The sequence below is a fragment of the Pipra filicauda genome, unplaced genomic scaffold (genome assembly GCF_003945595.2).
Source record: "Pipra filicauda isolate LSUMZ 115617 unplaced genomic scaffold, ASM394559v2 scaffold26_size5592650_pilon, whole genome shotgun sequence".
NCBI lineage: Eukaryota > Metazoa > Chordata > Aves > Passeriformes > Pipridae > Pipra > Pipra filicauda.
This window is the reverse complement of record NW_024104387.1, coordinates 852,602-872,030: the sequence shown is the minus strand read 5'-3', so window position 1 is coordinate 872,030 and position 19,429 is coordinate 852,602. Positions and strand designations below refer to the sequence as shown.

At 38.8% G+C, this 19,429-nt stretch overlaps 1 protein-coding gene across 5 annotated transcripts in view; it reads right to left on the bottom strand.

Moving 5' to 3' along the window:
• Positions 1-94: 94 nt before the first annotated feature.
• The window catches only part of HPS5 (HPS5 biogenesis of lysosomal organelles complex 2 subunit 2), a 25,707-nt gene continuing 6,372 nt past the window's right edge, over positions 95-19,429 (bottom strand). For 4 of the 5 annotated variants that reach the window (XM_039382432.1, XM_027737276.2, XM_039382431.1 and 1 more), the window contains exons 4-23: positions 19,207-19,271; positions 18,385-18,577; positions 16,761-16,894; positions 15,459-15,674; positions 15,044-15,115; positions 14,722-14,810; positions 13,567-13,745; positions 13,171-13,329; positions 11,889-12,048; positions 9,782-9,899; positions 7,919-8,065; positions 7,091-7,165; positions 5,970-6,577; positions 4,487-4,610; positions 4,126-4,281; positions 3,539-3,658; positions 3,139-3,252; positions 2,706-2,812; positions 1,744-2,029; positions 95-1,294 (exon numbers count right to left, since the gene is read on the bottom strand). In XM_039382432.1, the coding sequence (XP_039238366.1) occupies positions 1,234-1,294; positions 1,744-2,029; positions 2,706-2,812; positions 3,139-3,252; positions 3,539-3,658; positions 4,126-4,281; positions 4,487-4,610; positions 5,970-6,577; positions 7,091-7,165; positions 7,919-8,065; positions 9,782-9,899; positions 11,889-12,048; positions 13,171-13,329; positions 13,567-13,745; positions 14,722-14,810; positions 15,044-15,115; positions 15,459-15,674; positions 16,761-16,894; positions 18,385-18,577; positions 19,207-19,271 (3,183 nt within the window). In that variant the 3' untranslated portion in view covers positions 95-1,233. The remainder of the gene's footprint in view (positions 1,295-1,743; positions 2,030-2,705; positions 2,813-3,138; positions 3,253-3,538; positions 3,659-4,125; positions 4,282-4,486; positions 4,611-5,969; positions 6,578-7,090; positions 7,166-7,918; positions 8,066-9,781; positions 9,900-11,888; positions 12,049-13,170; positions 13,330-13,566; positions 13,746-14,721; positions 14,811-15,043; positions 15,116-15,458; positions 15,675-16,760; positions 16,895-18,384; positions 18,578-19,206; positions 19,272-19,429) is intronic. The other variant, XM_039382433.1, reaches the window with a different exon arrangement.

Genomic DNA, 19,429 nt, shown 5'->3' with positions numbered 1-19,429 from the left:
CCTCGAGCGCTGTGTTCAGTTCTGGGCCCCTCACTACAAGAAAAACACTGAGGTGCTGGAGCAAGGCCAGAGAAGGGCAACAGAGCTGATGAAGGATTTGGAGCACAAGTCCTATAAGGAGTAGCTGAGGGAGGTGGAGTTGTTCAGCCTGGAGAAAAGGAGGCTCAGAGAAGACCTCATCACTCTGTATGACTACCTGAAACGACGCTGTAGCCAGGTGGGGGTAAGTTCCTTTTTCCCTAGTAAAAAGTGATAGGACAAGAGGAAATGGCCTCAAATTGCACCAGAAGACATTTCGTTTGGATATTAGGAAACATTTCTGCACCAAAAGGGTTGTCAGGTACTGGAACAGACTGCCAGGTTGAATCACCATCCCTGTGGAGGCATTTAAAGGTTGTGTAGATGTGGCACTTACGGACGTGGTTTCGCGGTGAACTTGGCAGTGTTAGGCTAACAGTTGGATCTTTAGGGTCTTTTCCAACTTAAATGACTCTGATTCTAATTCCACTGGCCTGAGGTTTGTTGGAATGTCACAACTGATGTCTATAGTCATACTGCACAAACAGATATGGGAAATATAGAAATATTGTGCTTGTAGTTTAACAGTGAGCTCATTTAACAAGTTTTTCTGTTCATCAGCACTTTTAACCATTAATTGACTACGAAAAGTATTTCCCTCCCATTTTAAGACTTGGTTCAATTATTGTGTTTCAAATAGATCTGTCTGTATAATTTAAGAGGGAGAAGAAAAACAAAGGCTACCGTAACAAACACTTCTACAGCAACAGTAAAGGTCAATGCAATTTACAGGAAAGCTAAACAAGTATGGGCTTAGATATTTCCCAGGAATGGTTTCTCATGTTTGCAAACAAAGAAACAAAAAAATTTTATATACCATAATTTAATACTTAGGGGCTCCTATCCCTAAACACTTAAGTCATAGACTCAGAAAATAAATTCAGGAATTTTTGTCTTGGAAATCTGTGACCTCAATTTCAAGATAAATACTGTATTGTTTTAATTTAAGTTCTACAGTTCAAAACTCATCTCCAAAGGAATAAGGAAGAACTGTCAACAGTTCCTGGTCAGATACCTGCCAGATGAAGACTGGCTCAATATAACTGAACTTTTAGACAGGAGTTCGTTTCCTTAAGGGCCTGTGAAGTTTAAGAGGCACTTTAATTTACAATCATCACATTCAAAAACATTCCCAGAGTTTTCCAAAGTTGTTTACTATGCTTGCTGAGACCACAAAAACCGGTCACACCTTTCCAACATAGACTGAATCAGCGCTCTGCAATTAAAACAAAGGAGAAAAAGAAAGGTTAAACAGTAAAAAAAGCTAACAACAGAAAGAACAACAGTTTTGGTTTGCTTTTTAAAGAAAAGTTTGTAAAAAATGTGACTGCATTTCAGAAGTAGCAACCTGATCACTTTGCATGCCTTCTCTGGAAGGAATAGGTGAGATCAGAGTCTGTGCAGGACTCAGCAGGACACATCTCCTTCAGAGAATCTCCTTTACATATTCTTTAATATATGATTTCCTGTTTCCTTATTTTCAATTTTAAAATGCCTACACTGCAAAACACACAATTCTTAAATAATAGGAAAGCTTTCACCTCAGCCTAAAATCCAAGGTAAAGATGTGAAGCACTTCATGTTCTTGTTAACTGAAAAGAAAGTTTAAAGCACAGAGGAGATCCAAAACAAATAGTGTGGATCTTCTGCTGACACATCTCTTACCTCTGCCTCTTCTCAGCAATTCTCAGTATCTCACAGACACCAGTAAATCTCTCAGACAACTCCGGTGTCAAGCCACACTCCTGCAAGAGAGGCAAAGCACGATTGGGGCCGATGGCCCTGGCCAGCAGTAGAGCCACATTTTCCACAGTGATGCAGTCTGGGCAGCTCGTGCCACCATTGCTGACGGCATTCCCGTTCTGTTGGCCATGGTGGTGCAAGGCTGTGCTGTGGTTTTGTGCAAGATGCAGAAGAAACTTCCACTCTTCTATGGTCTCTGGAATGCAACCTAGATGTAAAATGAGTTTGTTATGTTATTTGTAAACCCAGGATTACTCTAAGCCTGCTATTTTAACTATATCTGTTGTAAAAGGGAGGCTAAATATTCTGGTTTACTCTGGGAAGATTTAAGAAAACCAAGCATTATCAACAAGCAAATTGTGCACAGATATGTACTGCTTTGACTGACCCAGTGTAAAGATTTAGTGGTGAACACACAAAGCTTCACAATAATTCAGTATTTAAGGCTTTGGATTAAGTCAAGGGTCAAAGTTTTGTCCATCTTAGGGGTACAGAGAATTTTCTTTAAAGTTCTGCCCTGTAATGCAATGCTTTGCTCACCCTAACTTTGGGTGCCTGCACATGTAGTGTGGGAGTTTTGTGCTGTGCAGGAAGGCTTGCTATTCTTCTATCTACAACAACAAGTTTACCTTTTACTCCCAACTGATACACAACTCTACATTCTTGAACTTATAAGCATTTTCTAGCACAACTGATTTCACAAAGCACAGTGACTGTGCTTTGTGAATACAGGACTGTAACACCCATTCAAATATGCTGCACTATACAGAGTTAGGGCTACCTAAACAAAAAAATACAATTTCAACTCAGCTTTGTGGGCAAATCATTATACACAGGCAGTTCCTATATTACAAGTATATTTATACAGCTTAAGAATCACTAACCATCTTCTCCATTCAACAGGCTCAAATCATCCAAATGAGCAATATTAGTAAAGGCTTCTATTCTTCTATCCAGCTCCAGACAGAGAAAAAGATATCCAGGCCAAAATCTTGAATAAGAGAGTAAAGATTTCCAGGAATCAAATACTCAGTTTAAACCAAAGTCAAGAACAACTACATGCTCATTTAAGTAAAGACAGGAGCAACTAAATTTCTTGAATGCCAGAAATAGAGTGGGGACATGGTGAATACCTCTCAACCAGAAGGGGTGTTTAGTACATTAAACTGGACACTCAATATTCATTCTCAAAAAAATGAAAGGTTTTTAAATAAACACTGTCCAATTAAGAAGCAGATGGGTCATTTTCATTTGTATCTTTCTGGAGTCAGAATACCAACTTACCAAGCATCAAGAATAACCAAGTCTTCTCCTTACCCGTGTGACTTACAGATGTGAGCCATCTTCTCTTTTGTACCAAAATCAGCTGGGAGTTTAATCAAAAGCAGAATGAGCTGGCTGTAGCCCCAAGTAAACAAATGTGATCGTGGCCTAGAAGATGAGAAATTCAGTTTTAAAGCACTATTGATTTTCTTCAGAACATTATGGCAGGTATATGAAAAGAGAGGAGGAAAAATGAATGAAACACCATGTGCAGTCACTCTGAAAAGCTTATAGATAAGTTATTCAACCCTTTGGTTGTCTCCTCTGCTGAAATCTGCAACATGCTCCAAGGAGACAGTGACATCCGAACTGTCATACAAAATCTAAGCCAAAAGACTGCAAATCTCTTAAAGCTTTCTGTTGCACTCAGGACCTTGGGTGAAACCCACCTTACCTGGGATTTCCTTCTGCATCCACAGTATTTGCTCTTTGTGGAGCATCATGAGAAACTGCCAAGCACAACCAATCCAACCGCAGAGATTCGGGCTGCAGAAGAGATCTAAGGAGAGATGGCCTAGAAAAAGCACACAGAAAAAGTCCTACCAGTTTTAAATATACCAGCTATGGAGAAGCAGAGTGTGTATGGACAAACAACAACAAAAAAGATGTAAAATGAAATACAGAGAGGCATAAAATGGTTTATGTTTCTGCAAACTGAGGGGACCACAAAAAACCATCAAGTTTATTTTTTTTTTTAAATGGTGTCTAACATTGGTATATTAAACTGCAGACAGGAACAAAAAGTCAGTTTCATTAAAAGTATTGCTTAGGAAAATCCTTTTAAAACTAGAATCTAATCTAACAAAACTCCAATCTGATACCAACTAAAACTGGCAAAGTAACTCGAACCTAATGCTAAAGAACACCAAGTAGACAGATAAAGAAACACTAAAAAAAACCCCAACAGCCAAAACCAAAAAACCCCACACAATTACATGATGAAGAGAGCAGACAACGAAAAAGATTCTGTATTCCCTTTACCTTTTATCCTCTGGCTTTGATTTCACCAGACTATCTAAATATGCTAAGAAGTGAGCTGGATCATTCCTGCAAAGCTGTTTAATATCAGAAGGCAAAATAGAGGGGTAGAATTTGATCAAGGGCCGAAGAGCCGTTTCCCCAAATTTTTCATAAAGCCTGGAAAGAGAGGATAAAAACTATTTTCAGAACCAAACAGCAAAATTATCACTTTTCCAAGATGTCTTGCAAGTTCAAGACAGTACTGAAAGGTGATCTCTCTTAGAGGAGATTCCCAGAAATCTTCATGAAATGTTAAGTGAACTGATTCCTGCTTGCAAGTTAACCACTCTGAGGAAGAGAAAAGGAAGATTTGGGTACAAACCTTTGAGCATGTACCAGTAACAGCGGGCTGTCATCCCACGGCCCCAGGTCATGTAGCAGCTTCAGTATTTTCAACATATCTTCACCCTCCATTGCTAAAGCCACTGGACTGTGACAAGTTAGTTCTGAAATAAATCAGTGCACAAGTTACAAGATATGGGCAAGGGTTTTTTTCCTTACACATACACCCCCCCCTTTTTGTCCTTACACTGAACAACAGCTATCATTGCCTTCATGGAACTCTCCAACTAACAGTAGTAACAAGTGAGCAGATCCTACTTGTTCATTTACAGAAATCAACATCACTAATCTGTGCTTGCAACAAATTACAGTTATAAAGCAATTTGGTAATTCTTGATACAATTAAGGCATGGAATAACACTCTTGATGTATTTTCCTCTTCTTTAGACTTCTGAGGAGGTAATTTTTCTCTCATGTGAGAAAAGATAGCCCACAGCAGGATGGATGTCTTGCTGAATACAATACAGATCTGCATCAGTTCTCACATATTACAATTTTCTCCTATTAATAAATAAAAACTGCAGCTTGAACACTGACTTAATAGAACACAGAATTCAACACAAACCTCAATCCTGATGAAATGCAGATATTAATCCACAGGCACAAGTGCAGTCCAACTAAGGACAACTGGGAATGCGTACATTACTTTCACTTCTAAGGCTCTCAGAATCCAAACAGTGAAGAGATTCCCAGAAATCCAAATACCAAGACACCAACCCTCAAAGCAAGATTCTGTTGTTTAAATACTCCCTGTTGGAGCCAAATCAATACCAAGACTTTAATGCGCTCTTAAATATATACAGCAGAGGCTGAATGCAGAGAACAGAAAAGTTCTGGTTTCCAATATAATCATGAAGCTCTGGTTCAATAAGATTAAACAGGCATCAGAAAGATCAGAAAGTATTTCTGTGGAACAAGGAAGTCTGAAGTGATCACAAGCCACTCATTTGCATGAAACCATTTACTCCGTTCAGTTTTGTTTCACATTAACCACATTCCTCTACAAGTTGAATCTTTCAGTGCAAATGATGAAGCCCCTCCCCTCACTTTTGCCTTGTTTTTACAGACATGATTCTAAGATGCTTTTGCTCTTTGAAGCAGGTATATTTGTTTGTAAATAGATCTAGGCTGTGATCACTCCAGAGTTCAATCAACAAGCTCCATGCAAACTAAAAATTTCAAAATTGCAAAGTAGGGGCAGAGGAGAACAGCCTCTCCAAGGAGCCAGCAGTTCTTCCTAAATTAGTCTTGGGGGGAAAAATCAATCAACCGAACAACCCAAAAACAGAACAAACACTCCCACACACCAACCATCCTCCCCCTCCCACACTACACACCCACCTTCTGCATACCTGCAGAAGGAGTATTTGCAGACACAAATTTGGGTGTCTTCAAGCTTTTTTTTGTTTTTTTCTCCTAGTCTGACTTTCAGATTAAGAAGTAATACAATTTTCATTAGTTACCTTTCAATCCTGCGATGTATGTTTCCCATACATTAGGACTGGTTGCATATGTGGTTATAATACACTGCTTTACTCTTTTTAAATCCAAAAGAAAGAAGTATCTTCGCATAAACCTACAAGCCAAGGTCCACACAGCTGCCAGTGGCAGACTTCCATCAGAGCCCTCCTCAGCATCACCACTTCCACAAGGAAAGACACGCAGCTCAAAACACAGTGTCGTCAAGTCCACGAGATCTTTCTGAACATCCGGTTCTAAGACACACGGGGGAGATACTTGAAAGCCGCAGTCCAAAGGTCCCCTCAAATCAGCACTATTTTCACACATGGTTTTGCTTACACAAGTTTCATCAGTATTTCCCTTTTCAATGCAGCCTCCCACAATACTACTCCGTTCCTTGTCCACTGGGTCTCTGTCAGCTGGACCCAGTCGCAGGTTTTCCTCCACGACTGCCCTCTGTTCTTCAGCACACACAGCCTTGCTTTTCTTAGAGGACAAAGCAGAATGGTCTTTGCTGCTGAATTTTTCTTCCAGATAGACAAGCCATTCCTGTAAAACCCTTCTCATACACTGAGGTTCTAATAAAATCTGGGGATCCTGGAGTTTGGCTCTGCAGCATAAAAAAAAGAGGTTTTCCAAGTTTAACAGTAGTAAAATGCCACAAGTGAAGCATCATAAGTACTCCGTGTAACCCAAAGTATACTCCTGCACTTGATTAGTGTCAGTGGTTGCTATTTTTGGGGTTTGAGTGCATCAAACAGAATTTAGGCTACTTATTGCTGTCTGCGTTTGATCTCAGTACATTTTGAGTTCCCCAAGACCTCCTTCAGAATGGATTTTTGTTTGTTGGGTGGCTTTGATTTTTTTAAACTGTGCTTGTAGTTAGGACAAAAGAATAATAATGCTAGAGTACCTAAATAAGCTTTTAGTGGGTTTTGCTTAGTTTTAAAAAGAAGAATCAAATCATTCATCATATTAGATCCTTTCAGGTTATGTTAATAGACATTTAGAGCATTACTCTTACATGCATGTAATGAATGAAAAAATCCAGAATTTAAAAAAAATCGTAATTTTTTCTACCAAAGCCATATATATCTATACTCTAAAAAGTTTCCCTGCTTACAAAGCTTCTGCTGTTGCAGCCTTGAGATCTCTTAGACGGTCCTCCTCAGGAAGCTGGCAGCTCTGTGGTTCTAACCTAGAAAAACACAATCATTTCAGTCTTATCTGAAGTATTATCTTTAATAATTTAAGTGAGGACTTCCTCACAAATTTCCTCATTATTTCCACGTTAATTCCTTTATTAAATACAAAGCTTTAATTTCTAAAGAACGAACAGCTCAACAGAAATCATGGATAAAGTAAGCATGAAGAACAACAGATAATAGTATTTTTATGGCCTTCTGTAATGGCTTCTACTCCAACTACAGTAGATTTCTGCAGGTACCGAATAAAAACCAGTACCATATCACTATATGAAAGTTAGTCCGAAATGGTAAATTAGCACTGGAATATGAAGTAACTTAACTCTGTATTAAAAACAAATAAATGAACCCAAATAAACACAACCCACACAAACCAAAAGCGAAATATGCTTTCAGAGAGCTAAAAGTGCTTACTCGCCGCTCAGAAAGGACAGGAAACGAACTGATGGACTCATGGCAATGAGCATCACAGATCTGTTATATGAGAATACACTATGTTCATGTTCTTGAGTCATTGCAGCACTGTGCAGACTGCATGATTCAACACTCAGCAGTGTTCACTGACTCATCAACTTCCAGGAAAAGAGTAAGGGAGAACCAGTGAAACCCACCATAGTAATGAAGGCAGCTCGAAAAATCTAATGCTGAGTTCCTCATCCTGCTTGAAATAGTAGTTTTTCCCTAGGTTGCTATCTCCAGGACATTCAGCAAATGCAATTGCTAAGAAAACGCGATTTTGCACTCACTCTTTCTCTTCCTGGGGAGATGCTACCAGATTAGCAGTCAGCTCTGGCAGCTGCTCATCATCCTTGGCTTCTTGTCTTCCTTTAGCATCAGGACTTATATGAAGTGTGCCTATCTTCTCCGTAGTTTTGCGTACAAAGCTGGAAACACTGGGAATCAGAAGTTCAAACATTTAAAACTGAAAGTTCAAAGGCGAACAAACCAAGCACTTTCTTTTCATTCAAACCATCATTTCAGAAAACTTTATAATCTGAGGAACTCTTGAAAAAAGGATGAAAGCAGTGATGTCCAATAGGAATAAATCTCATTAAGAATCTGCTCAAAATTCATATTTTAGTCATGATCCATGCTTTCAGCTCTGAAGTATTTTTTCAGCTGGAGAAACAGGATCATGTACTAAGATTAGTGTATACATTTTGACATGTATTTGTATGTCAATAAATACAGACTGACTTCACTGAACTTTAAAGCTTATAAACAGAAAGCACCATTAGGAAATTATGTCCCTCTTGGTAGTAAGAAACCATTTTACAATACTTAAAATTAATTCTTCAGATTACAAAGCTCATAAAAAATGTCCTTTTCACATCATCAAGTCCCAGCCCTTTAGGTATTTTATTGAAGAGAAAGCTCAATGAACATACCAGAACACAATTATTTCTACCACTGCCATGAAGAGAACTATGTCATCAAGATTTGAACACAAAAATTAGCTTCCTGCTTTCCGCTCTCTAGTTTGAGAGCATCAAGAAAAAAAAAGGCATCTTTTACTGTAACAAGGTATAGCAAAAGCCAAAGGTTGCTGCAGAAGACAGAAAGGATTCAAAGGTAGCAAAACAACTGGACTTTAATGTCTAAAAGGATTAAAGGTGAATTTTTAAAAATTAACTGTAAATATGATACTAGTTTATTTAATTATAAATTGAATGCAGTGAATACTTGAAAACTTAGCTCTCACTATAAGTAGAAACACTTATTACTAGTGAAGTCCTAAAAACTGCTTACGGTTTGGAAAGAATTCAAAACATTGCATGTATTTGTGATAGTTATTCTGAAATCTTCACACTGTTGATATCAGCTACAAATTTTTGTTTCAGGACACAATTCACATACCAAAGTGATCAAGAGAGGACTATGCAATTTTTCAGATCACCACTGTGGGCCAGAGACATTTTAGCTCAGTAATTAACATACAGCACTTTGATCAAAATTATGTATTTAACACCATGTCCTTTATATATGTACACGCCTCCCATTTTTGTAAGTGAGTTTTAACATAGCAAATTGATTTCTGCATGAAAGGGACACTACCAGATTTACTTGTAGCATGTATAATCTACCATTATCCCTTAAATATCTGGGGAATTGATTAGATTCACTGAAGAGTGCGTGGGAGAAATTATAGACTACTTTGCAAGTGTGTTTTAGCAATATCTAACTGATTTGAATATTTTAATGTTTGCCCGCAAGCAACATAGGAAGTCTTCACTCATTCTTTAGAAATCTAAGTCCCAGGAAAGCAAGATCCAAAAAGAAGTATTCAGTAAGTTTCCTTTGAATACAAACCACAGCCACAGTTTACAGGATAATGTAAAACATTCTTAGATATTTAACAATTATTAACTACTTAAAAACCAAGGTTTAAATCTTGGCTCCACTGAAGTCAACAGCAGCACTGTGAATCTTCATTAGTGCCAAGATGCAAGATTTAAATTGCCTGGCAAATCTGACTGCGTGTCCAGTGTTCCAATTCAAGTCTTACGTGTTTGCACAACAGAACATGAACTAAACCACAAAATGCTAAAAATTCAGAGGACAGAAAAGGGAAAGATGCAATGGATGAATGAGCCTGCTGCATGCTTTACCTTTCTTTGACAGCTTGGACGAGAGGAGATGGGGAACGAAATGACAAAGGAATATTGAATGGGAGAAATGTCTCATTCCGGTCAGCCTCAACCACCACTGATGCATGACATACGTTGTCTAACAAATGGAATTGAAATAAAAAGTCATGAAACAGTGGCCTAGCAAAAAATGGAACAGTGAAATGAACTGCAAGTCACTAATTCATTAATGGATAATCTGCATGGAATACTTTTCTACTTAATATTCCAGAATGTGGGGAGGCAGGTTTCAAGGGTCATTTTACTGCTGACTTTGAACCTAGTAAGTCTGCTTTATTAAGATTGTTTTGGCTCTGTAGCAAGACAAATTATGATCAACAACTGTATGAAAAATATCTTCTAAAACTAGACTTACAGTCCATTTAAGGGACAAAATCTTGATATAATCCACTGACATTTATACATATAGGAAAATTAAGTATTGTGGCATACATCAATTCACGTTGCATGATTTCCAAAATCTAAATCACATATGAACAGAGAGAGACACATATGCCATGGTTAAGGCATAAATCACCCTCTTATTTGAATGGACTTAAAAATATAAAGTGAGTCCACAGCTCTCTGCCTTTTGATAAGAATCAGAGGAAATACAGAACCACTATTTCCTCTTCACTCTTATATCCCTAACAGCATCTACGATGTGTTTTTTAATCATTTCCTGGTACAAACACACACTGTATCTCAGTGGTGTAAATAAGAAAAAAATGACCATTTTAAGCAAGGATGACACTGCATTTTGCAACAGTCAGCAGTAACCACGGTGTTGAGAGGAAAAGACACTGTGCTGTTACGGAAATTCTACCATCAGAATCCACAGTCCCTCTTGACAGTGGCTAAAGGTCAAAACTGATTTTACAATTGCTTGCAAATAAAGCTGCTTTTGTTCTTTATGCAGACTAGAAACCTAAAAACTTATGACATCTTGCGTCAACGCGAGCGGGGAAACACTAAGTCCATTTCTTTAAAATACCAAATCAAGTACATGTGTTTCAATAAGCATCTAAAACATCTCTACTTGGAAATCATCCACAATTTGTTATCTCTTGTGGAACACACAGAACTTTTCTATCTTCTGACAGTCAAAAACTAAGTCCCTTCATTTGCAAGTTTTAATATTGGAAATTATACATTCCCAGGTTTTCTCACTTGTTTGTCTGGTGATGTAGGTAAAGAGGTACATGTAAACGTAAGTGCTACAAACTGTGTAGCTTAGTCAGCAGGAAAACACTAATGACAAGTAGGGGAATAAATACCAATTTCTATATTCTCCCTACCCGCTGTGTATTTTTGCCACAAAGCATCCAAATTCTCTCCATCCTCCACTGCCATCTACTCTCTGCAAAAGCTAAAAAGCAGCCTTTTAATTGGAAAGTCTGCCTACCATATGTGGAACTAAGCCAGCTCCTGATCATCCTAAATTTCTGCACCCCCTCCCAATCCCAGTCAGAAGAGAGAACTCTTTACTCTCACTCCAGCTTTCGTCCAGTGACAGACATTTGTAGGAAATAAAAAAAGCTCCCTGGATGGGTTACACTAATGTTTGCATGTGTAAGAGATGATCCCCTGTACAAACGAAACCCTGCAAGCAAGTTAAGAACACTTATCAGAAGCCTATTGCTTTCCCTGAAGAAATATAAAGCCAGAGTCAAGATAAAGAAATTCTTTCCTGGGACAAATATTATGGAAGGATATCAGCTGCAAACAAATCTTCTTTGAAGCTCAATTAACACTAGCATAGACAGCTGAAGGAATCTTAGCATTAATGCTGAATTACACATGAAAGGGGGAGAAGCTGGAGTGAATTCCTAGCCTGGTAAAAGCCCTCTGGACCTTCTGCTTTGTTTGCTTTTAAGCTTGGATTTCTGTGGGGCCAGCTTTTCAGCTCAATGTTTCAAGAAGGATTTTGACTGGAAGGTGGGGTGACTGTTCCCATTGGTCAAATTAGAGGACTTAATAATGAATAACTTGATAGTGGAAAATAAGAGCACAGAGCCAACCCAATTGAATTCTCATAGAACAAATAAAAGTCACATCCAACCCCCATATTTTCATTAAGAAACAGTACCAAGGTCTACTTGCTCATCTTCCTGGTGTGCAGGAAATTCTTTAAGTCTCTCATCTTCTGAGAACGTTTGACTGTGGAGAGAACATGAATCTTCATCTGACTGACTGCCTCTCCGACTGATAACACGGTATATTCCGGAGTCCAAGACACTGAAGCTTTCCTGTCACACAAGGCAGAGGAGTTAAGACACTGGGTGAGTTGTACTTCCGTGTTAACATCTTGCAATGAACTCATCCAACCATATCCACACAAGTAGCATCACAGCACTTCATGATTCAGTGTCTGCAAAATCCCTAACAATGTATTTTTTACTTATCCAGAATGGAAAAGGACACAGATGCCAAGAAGAGTGCAGTTCAGTGACTTGAAAAAGATGTGGATGCTGCAATCGCTTTTAGGAAGGCAGCCTGTGAAACAACTGGTGTGCTCAGTACAAGGCAAAAACCATCTCAGCTTTAGTCCTGCAGCTGAGACAGTCACTTCACCCCTTCTTGCCTGCATGCCCAAGAGTCCGTGTTCTTTTTGCTGGTTAGCCACACCCAGATAGCACAATTACAGACCCTGCAGAACTGTTCAGTTCCAGGACACACTCACATTCTTTTGCTCATGGTCAGTCTACGGAATTTACTTTCCCATCAGCTAATTTAAAAATATCACATCAAGATGGTATTTACATTACTTGGCTTTTTAAACTTCACTTTTTAAACATTTTTAAAGCAAAAGCAGCAGCTGATACTGTATTAACTATGAAGTATTTCCCTTTTCTTGAAAAGCTGCTGGGAAGCCAAGACAGTACAAAGCAGCTGTACATGTAAACGAATATTACAAATACACTGTGTAAGAGTATTAGAAATATGTTTTGACTTTTTTCCTTAGAACTTTCTGCTTAAGCTTCATAAAATAATTTTTTCAACAGGGATAAGATAGTTATAAGCATTCAGATATTCAGTTTTCCCCACATAAAACTACAGTTACAACCAAGATGATCTTCACTGAAGCATGTTAAGACACTAAACTCAGCTGTGGAGAAAGCCCCCTTCATATCAGTCTTTTTTTGCATCTCAACCACTAGCCCCAAAATAATACTGAAAAGAGGCAGATGTCTGAGAGCTTACAGAATGCAAGTAATGGTATTTCACACCTAATTTTAGAAGGTAGCACTATAAGCTCTAGTAGACATGGTAAAAATGAAAGCCTCATCTTCAAAGAGAACAACAAGGTGATTTTAAGCCATAAAGATAAAACCTGTAGACAACATTTTTAGCCCTACCAATACACATACATGAGATGAAATACTGCTTCTTCTACTGCTGCATGCGGAATCTAGAGGTTCCAACTTGGAAATCAGTTCTTCCAGTTGCATAGTGAGATCTTGTTGGGTTGAGGCATCCAGCTGAGACTTCAAGTGCTCTAGCTTGTCTAGAGGCAAATTTTTTCTTGCCTAGAAGTACACAGTGAAACAGAAGCATTATTATTTCTAATGCACATATGAAAAGCACATATGAAAAAGCAAAAGGTGCCATATGTGCAGGTTAATATTCATCCTAAAAGTATAATATTTACATGACTTTTTAAAAACTCCAACAAAATGATTCTCCACAACCCATGAAACTTAATGGAAGGGGGACAGAAAGACAGTGAAGTTGCACTGAAGATTTACATAGAGATGTTTACTTACTCTGCAAGAAATAATTGAATTTTGGAAGAGACAAGAGACCCTGGCAGCAAGGGTCCAAAACCCTCTTCTCATCAGACGCTCTACACAGCGGTCGACCAGCAGAAGGGAGAGGTGCACAACTTTTCCATTTGTATGCAGACAGAACAACTCACTCTTGTAAACTGCAATATCCTGAATATCTGCAAAACCAGATGCACAGAAATATCTAAACGACTGAAATTGTTAGCCAACATTCCTTTCTGTTCCTGAAAGAAGGTGAAAGTGTATTTTTCATCTGACTGCAAATGAGTGCAAAAGCCTAATACACCATAGCACGAGTGGCATGGGGAAAACAAACACTGAACGGTGCTGACCTAGCATCCAAAGTATCAAAACTTTCCAGAGTTACATTTCTAGAAAACATTCAAAAAGTACACTGAAGTTACCAAAAAGTTTCCTTTTGCTCAGACGGGAGGCAAAAAACTAAAGCCTGATAAAGATGAGAAATACATCATTGTTAGCTTTGAAACACAAGGAAAACATCTATTGGTAGAAAAACACTTTGGCCTTTGAGCACTTTTCAAATGCAATAGTTATGCTGTATGCAAACACTCCATGACAAAGGCATTGGAGACTTAACACCAAAACGGAGGGAGAGACAGGGAAGGAAAAGACTGACTGATACAGACTGACTGCTGTAGGACTGTGCTTATAACCATATACACAACCGTTTATGAGGGTTCACTCATTTGCCAAATAAATATATTCCCTGGATGCAATTTAGACAGATGTTAATAAAAAACAGGTTTTAAGCTTTCAGCGGTCAGATTATCCTTCACGGGACACCTGACAATGAACCTGAATAAAGAGAAAAGAGGAAAAGATACTGGAAGTTAATCACTTGTATTTCAATTACTGTATTTTAAGATTCACTCTACATCACATTTTGTTTCTCAACAAGCATGTTCTCAGAAATATGGAGGAAGGGGTTGGCTGGAAGAGGCAGGGAAAGGGTTAATATTCAAGGATATACCTGAGATAACAAGGAAAGTTTTCTGATAAATGTTCTGCAATCCAGCTGCAGAAAGTGAGCTTGAAAAGGCTCCACGTTAGGCAAGGACTTCAAAAATGACCAGTGTAACAGACAATATTACAGAGCAGTTTTGTAACATTTACCTTTCACTTCACTCCAAAGTAAGACTTGAATGCTTTGGGGAAGAAAAATATAAATGCCTCTTTCTGTCCAGGTCACCACACAGTGCTCACTGCAAGCAAAGCAGATGTTAATGGAGTAAGTTGATTGTGGTAAAATTAAAAAAAATAAAATATGCAGGGATGGCATTGGCTTAAGTACAGCAAGCAAAAAGTGAGACAGTTGTTTAGCACGGGACTTGGAAAATTCTCACACAAGAAGCCAAAGCCAGTAATATAAATTAGGAAATTATACAATTTTTTAAAGTCTACTTTATCATAGGAAGTTGTGCTGTCAAATACTCACGTCAAATACAGCAGCTTGGGGAAAGATAAAGATTGTGGAGAGCAGCTGGAGCCAGTGTAATGAGGATCCTGCCTGTAAAGTAAAATCATTATTCATTACAAGCATAACTACAATAACATCAGTTCCTTTGTACAATATTCTTAACCCTGTAAATACATGGCAGGTTTAAGCAAATAAACTCTTATGACAGCAGCATTCACTGGGGTCACACAGACACACCTGCAGAATCAATGTTTTGGCATTTTTGATAACTCACCTACTGGCTTCAATTATTAAACAAGAATGTATTAAGATGACAAGTAGGATTAACATTTGACTGCAGTAGGACTTTAATTTTCTCAGCATTAATGCAGTTCTTTCCAGCTCATCTGGAAGTCCCAAGCAAGTTTATCTGTGATAACACTCATGTTTCTACCTGAGAGTAACCACAGGAAGAGGTGGTGATGAGAGCAGCTGCTTGAACTGATGTGTGCTTTGCACTTCCCCATCAAAGTTCACCTCCCACATCCTCGAGCCAGGTCGAGCACAATATATTAATGGCTGCTGATTCCCACTGTTTTTTCCAACAGGGAAGAAACACGCTCCAAATTCTCCATCTCTCTCTTTATTACCAATTTTCCAAAACTTCTCTCTAGTGGAAAAACAACATGCTTGTTAAGGCAGCATTAAAAAAGGTTCTAATTAATTTTATGTTTTTCTTCAAGAGCAAAAATACTAAGTCCCAGTTGTTGAATTGCTTTTGGTGCTTAAAAAAAATATCTGTAATGACAATTATAAAGTCTGCATGAAGTCTATACAAGACAGGGTGCAGAAATATTCATTAGTTTAAATGAATGCTTAGACTACAAAGGTGGGTTTTTTTCAGCAGAACCAGTCAGTCAACCTGGTGATGGGAAAATAATGGTGCAAATGTTCCCAGAAAGCATTTCCAATTACATGAAAGATAAGATGGTTATTATGAATAGTCAGCATGAATTTATAAAAGGGGAATCATGTTGATAGCCCTGTACAACAGAACAACTGGCTTGACAGATTAGAGGAGAAGAGTGGATGAGTCAAAGCCTTGACTAAGGCTTTTGACACTGCCCCTGCCAACATCTCCACAGACAAACTGAGGGAGCATGGCTAGGTAAACAGACATCAAGGAATGCAATGTCCTGCCCTTGGGAAGGAATAACCCTAGACACCAGTAGAGGCCAGCTGGCTCACCAGTACAAGAGACAGCAACGCACTGGAGCAAGCCCAGCAATGGGCCACAAAGCCAACTAAGGGACTGCAGCACCTGCCTTGTAAGAGGCTGGGAGAGCTGGGCTGGTCAGCCTGGAACAGAGGAGGCTCAGAGGGAACTCATCTGATCCCATATGTACAAATACCTGATGGGGAAGTAAAGAAGACAGAGCCAGACTGCTCTCAGTGATGCCCACTGAACGGACAACAGGCAAAAATGGAAATCCAGGAAATCCCATTTCAGCGTAAGAGGATTCTCTTTTTTTCCCATTCTCTGTTATTGTGAGGGTGGTGAAATGCTCGCAAAGGTTGCCCATGGAGCTCGTGCAGTTTCCAATCTCAAAATCTAACCGGATATAGTCCCGCAAAATCCACCCTACCTGACTCTGCTTTGAGCAGGAAAACTGGACTGGATAATTTCCAGATGTCATTTCAGAAATTGTATGTGACTCTGTAAAGTCCAGTATTTCACAAATAAAATACAACTTGCCTCTCAGTATCACACAAGTAAGTACGCGTAAGTGAAGATATGAGCAGTCTTCCATCCAAATAATCAAGCTGAACAACCCGAGAATCTACAGTGGTTATAATCTGAACAGGAAACATGACAAAAGTAGCAGCAGCCTAAAGTTAGAGAGAAAAAAAAGAAAGAACACATACTGGTCTTCAGTTCAAAGTAAAGACTATTTCATTCAGTTAAAATTGCAGAATTCAGAAAAGAATCATGTACGCTACAAATACCCAGCATAAGCACTTCCTTTCTTCTCTGTCCTTTACAAAACAAGGCTTCAATACTCAGAAGCACAAAACTCTAAATCCTTCTTTTCCTAAAACCTCTACTGAAGACTTAAGAAAAAAAAAAATCATATTCCTGTAGCATCCTGACATTTCTTTATAGTGTTTTTTTCTGTAACATTAGGAAAGATTTTTTTATTCTTGCTATTCTAGGCTTTATGCTTTTTCTCCAATTCTTCCCACATGCACTTCGAGCCAGCAAACAGTTTTATGGAAACAGACCTGAGGGCTTAATTGATACAAAAAAACCAACTTCTATTGGATTTAGGTTGTTTATATAAACTCACCTTCTATATTACCCTGCAGCAAATTACCCCAATACTATTTATCACACAACTGTCTCAGTTTGCATGGGTGGTAAACACTCTCAGACTTCTTACAAATAAGAAACTACTGGGAACTGCACTCCAGTTTTCTAGAAGCCATTTGCCATTTTTGCCAGCTGAAAGTTGCTGTCCTTGTTAGGAATGTGACAAAGTGAATTACAGGAGAGAATCAACAATGCCATTCCTTTAACAGGTATGACCAGACACATTTCTGTGGGCCTTGCCCTTCTCTCCTCTCCCCTTCTCTCTTTTCACAGCTGATTTTTTTCCCCTCTTTCTGTAAATACAATCAACAGTATTGCTACTTTTAAGTCAATTTTCTATCAAAATCTTCCACGAGGGCTAGAAAGGACCTGGAAGAGCACAATGATTTCCAGGTTCTGCTCCTCTTTACAGACTAAAATGAGAAGGAAAGGACCCAGCAGCGGTAAAAAACCTAAAGAACACTCAAGGGCTAGAAATCAGGCTGCTATCATTAACGTGTTTGCCCTTTGCACAAAATGTAATGGATGTGGGCTTGATGTCCACCCACCATTTGTTTTATCTAATCCTTATCTTTAAGAATGAGAGTATCCAGACAAAGCCAAGAAAAATCAGAGTCTGGGACTGCCCTTTCTCAGACCAACAGCTGAGCTGAGGACTAAAACAAACAGCTGAACCTGCAGCTGGACTCTAAGGAATCCAGCAGACTCAGAAACACCAAGACTTGGATACTTGTAAATTACAAGAAGCAGCAGCTCATCCAGTTTTTAATTCTGAACACTTGAAAGCATTTTCCTGTTGCATTACTAAAATAGAAGGAGAGTGGGGCAAGTTCATGGGTCAGGAATTTCTACTGTTGTCTCAAGAGACTAGTTCTTCATCCCAATAGTTAAAGCTACCAGAACATCAGCTGGCAAGTCCTGCCTAGTTCTACTTTACTAAAATAAACAAAAAGATTCCACACATCACATCCTTGTGGATTAATCTCAATCAAAGTATGCAACATTTTACCTTCCCTTGCTTCGATGTGTTAATCTTGATGGCTGATACTTTTCCCACATGATCTCCTACAAAAACTCGAAGGGCAGCAGTATCCCAACACAGAGCTGTGACTTTTCTGCCCTTATGCTCAGAGGAAACATAAATCCGTTCTGGCTTCCCACGACGTTCCTGATTCAGCTCCCAGACTACTACAAGACCTTGGCTACAACAATTTAAAAAAGAAAGTGCCATTTGAGAATAAGTCTTCTGATGTCTTATCAGTGATAAAGTTGCATTTTTCCAAAGAAACAGAAATCCCAAGGGAAGCAGCACACCTCAGGGCTGGTTCTGTTGGAGGTTGCATGCTTTCAAGAAGCATCTCACACTTAATTCTGAAGAAGAAATGTCCTTCATTGCATTACAATGCTTCAGCAGCTTTGGAAGGCTAATCTCACATTTACTAGAATTGCCAGTGAGGATGAGAAAAAATACTTAAGTTTAAATGGATTTTAAGCAATGTAAGTGGCACTAACTACCAATGTCTCTCCGCCAAGGTAATGAAGATGCTTCTTTTGATGCTGAAAGGTCTCAGAGAGACATTTATCATCATAACTTCACATGTATGAGCTCTCCCATAAATGTTCTGTTACAGAAATAATACTTATTCTGGAACAATTATTCCAGGAAAAAAAAAAAGTTAAGTAAACTGTCTGTGCAGAGAATCATTCTGTAGGGCCCTCTACCAGTTAATTCCCTGGCCCCTCCAAGTTCTCAGCAGGCATCCAAATCTGAAACTCAGAAGCTACTTAAAAATATTTATCCAGCACTCAAGTTTGTAGGTGCATCACTCACCTGGTGGCAACAGCAACATAGTCTTCATCATGCAAACAACAGGCCACCCGGGAAATGGCACCTTCCTGAAAGGAGGTATGGGAGTGAGCACAGGTAAAAGTTGCTCCTATACTGCCTTTACCACTATGCAACTTAATTATCTTTAAGACATAAACCAGAATCATGTCAGCAGATGCCACCACTCTCTTGTGATGTGGTTGGGTTTTTTTGGTCTGGGTTTTGT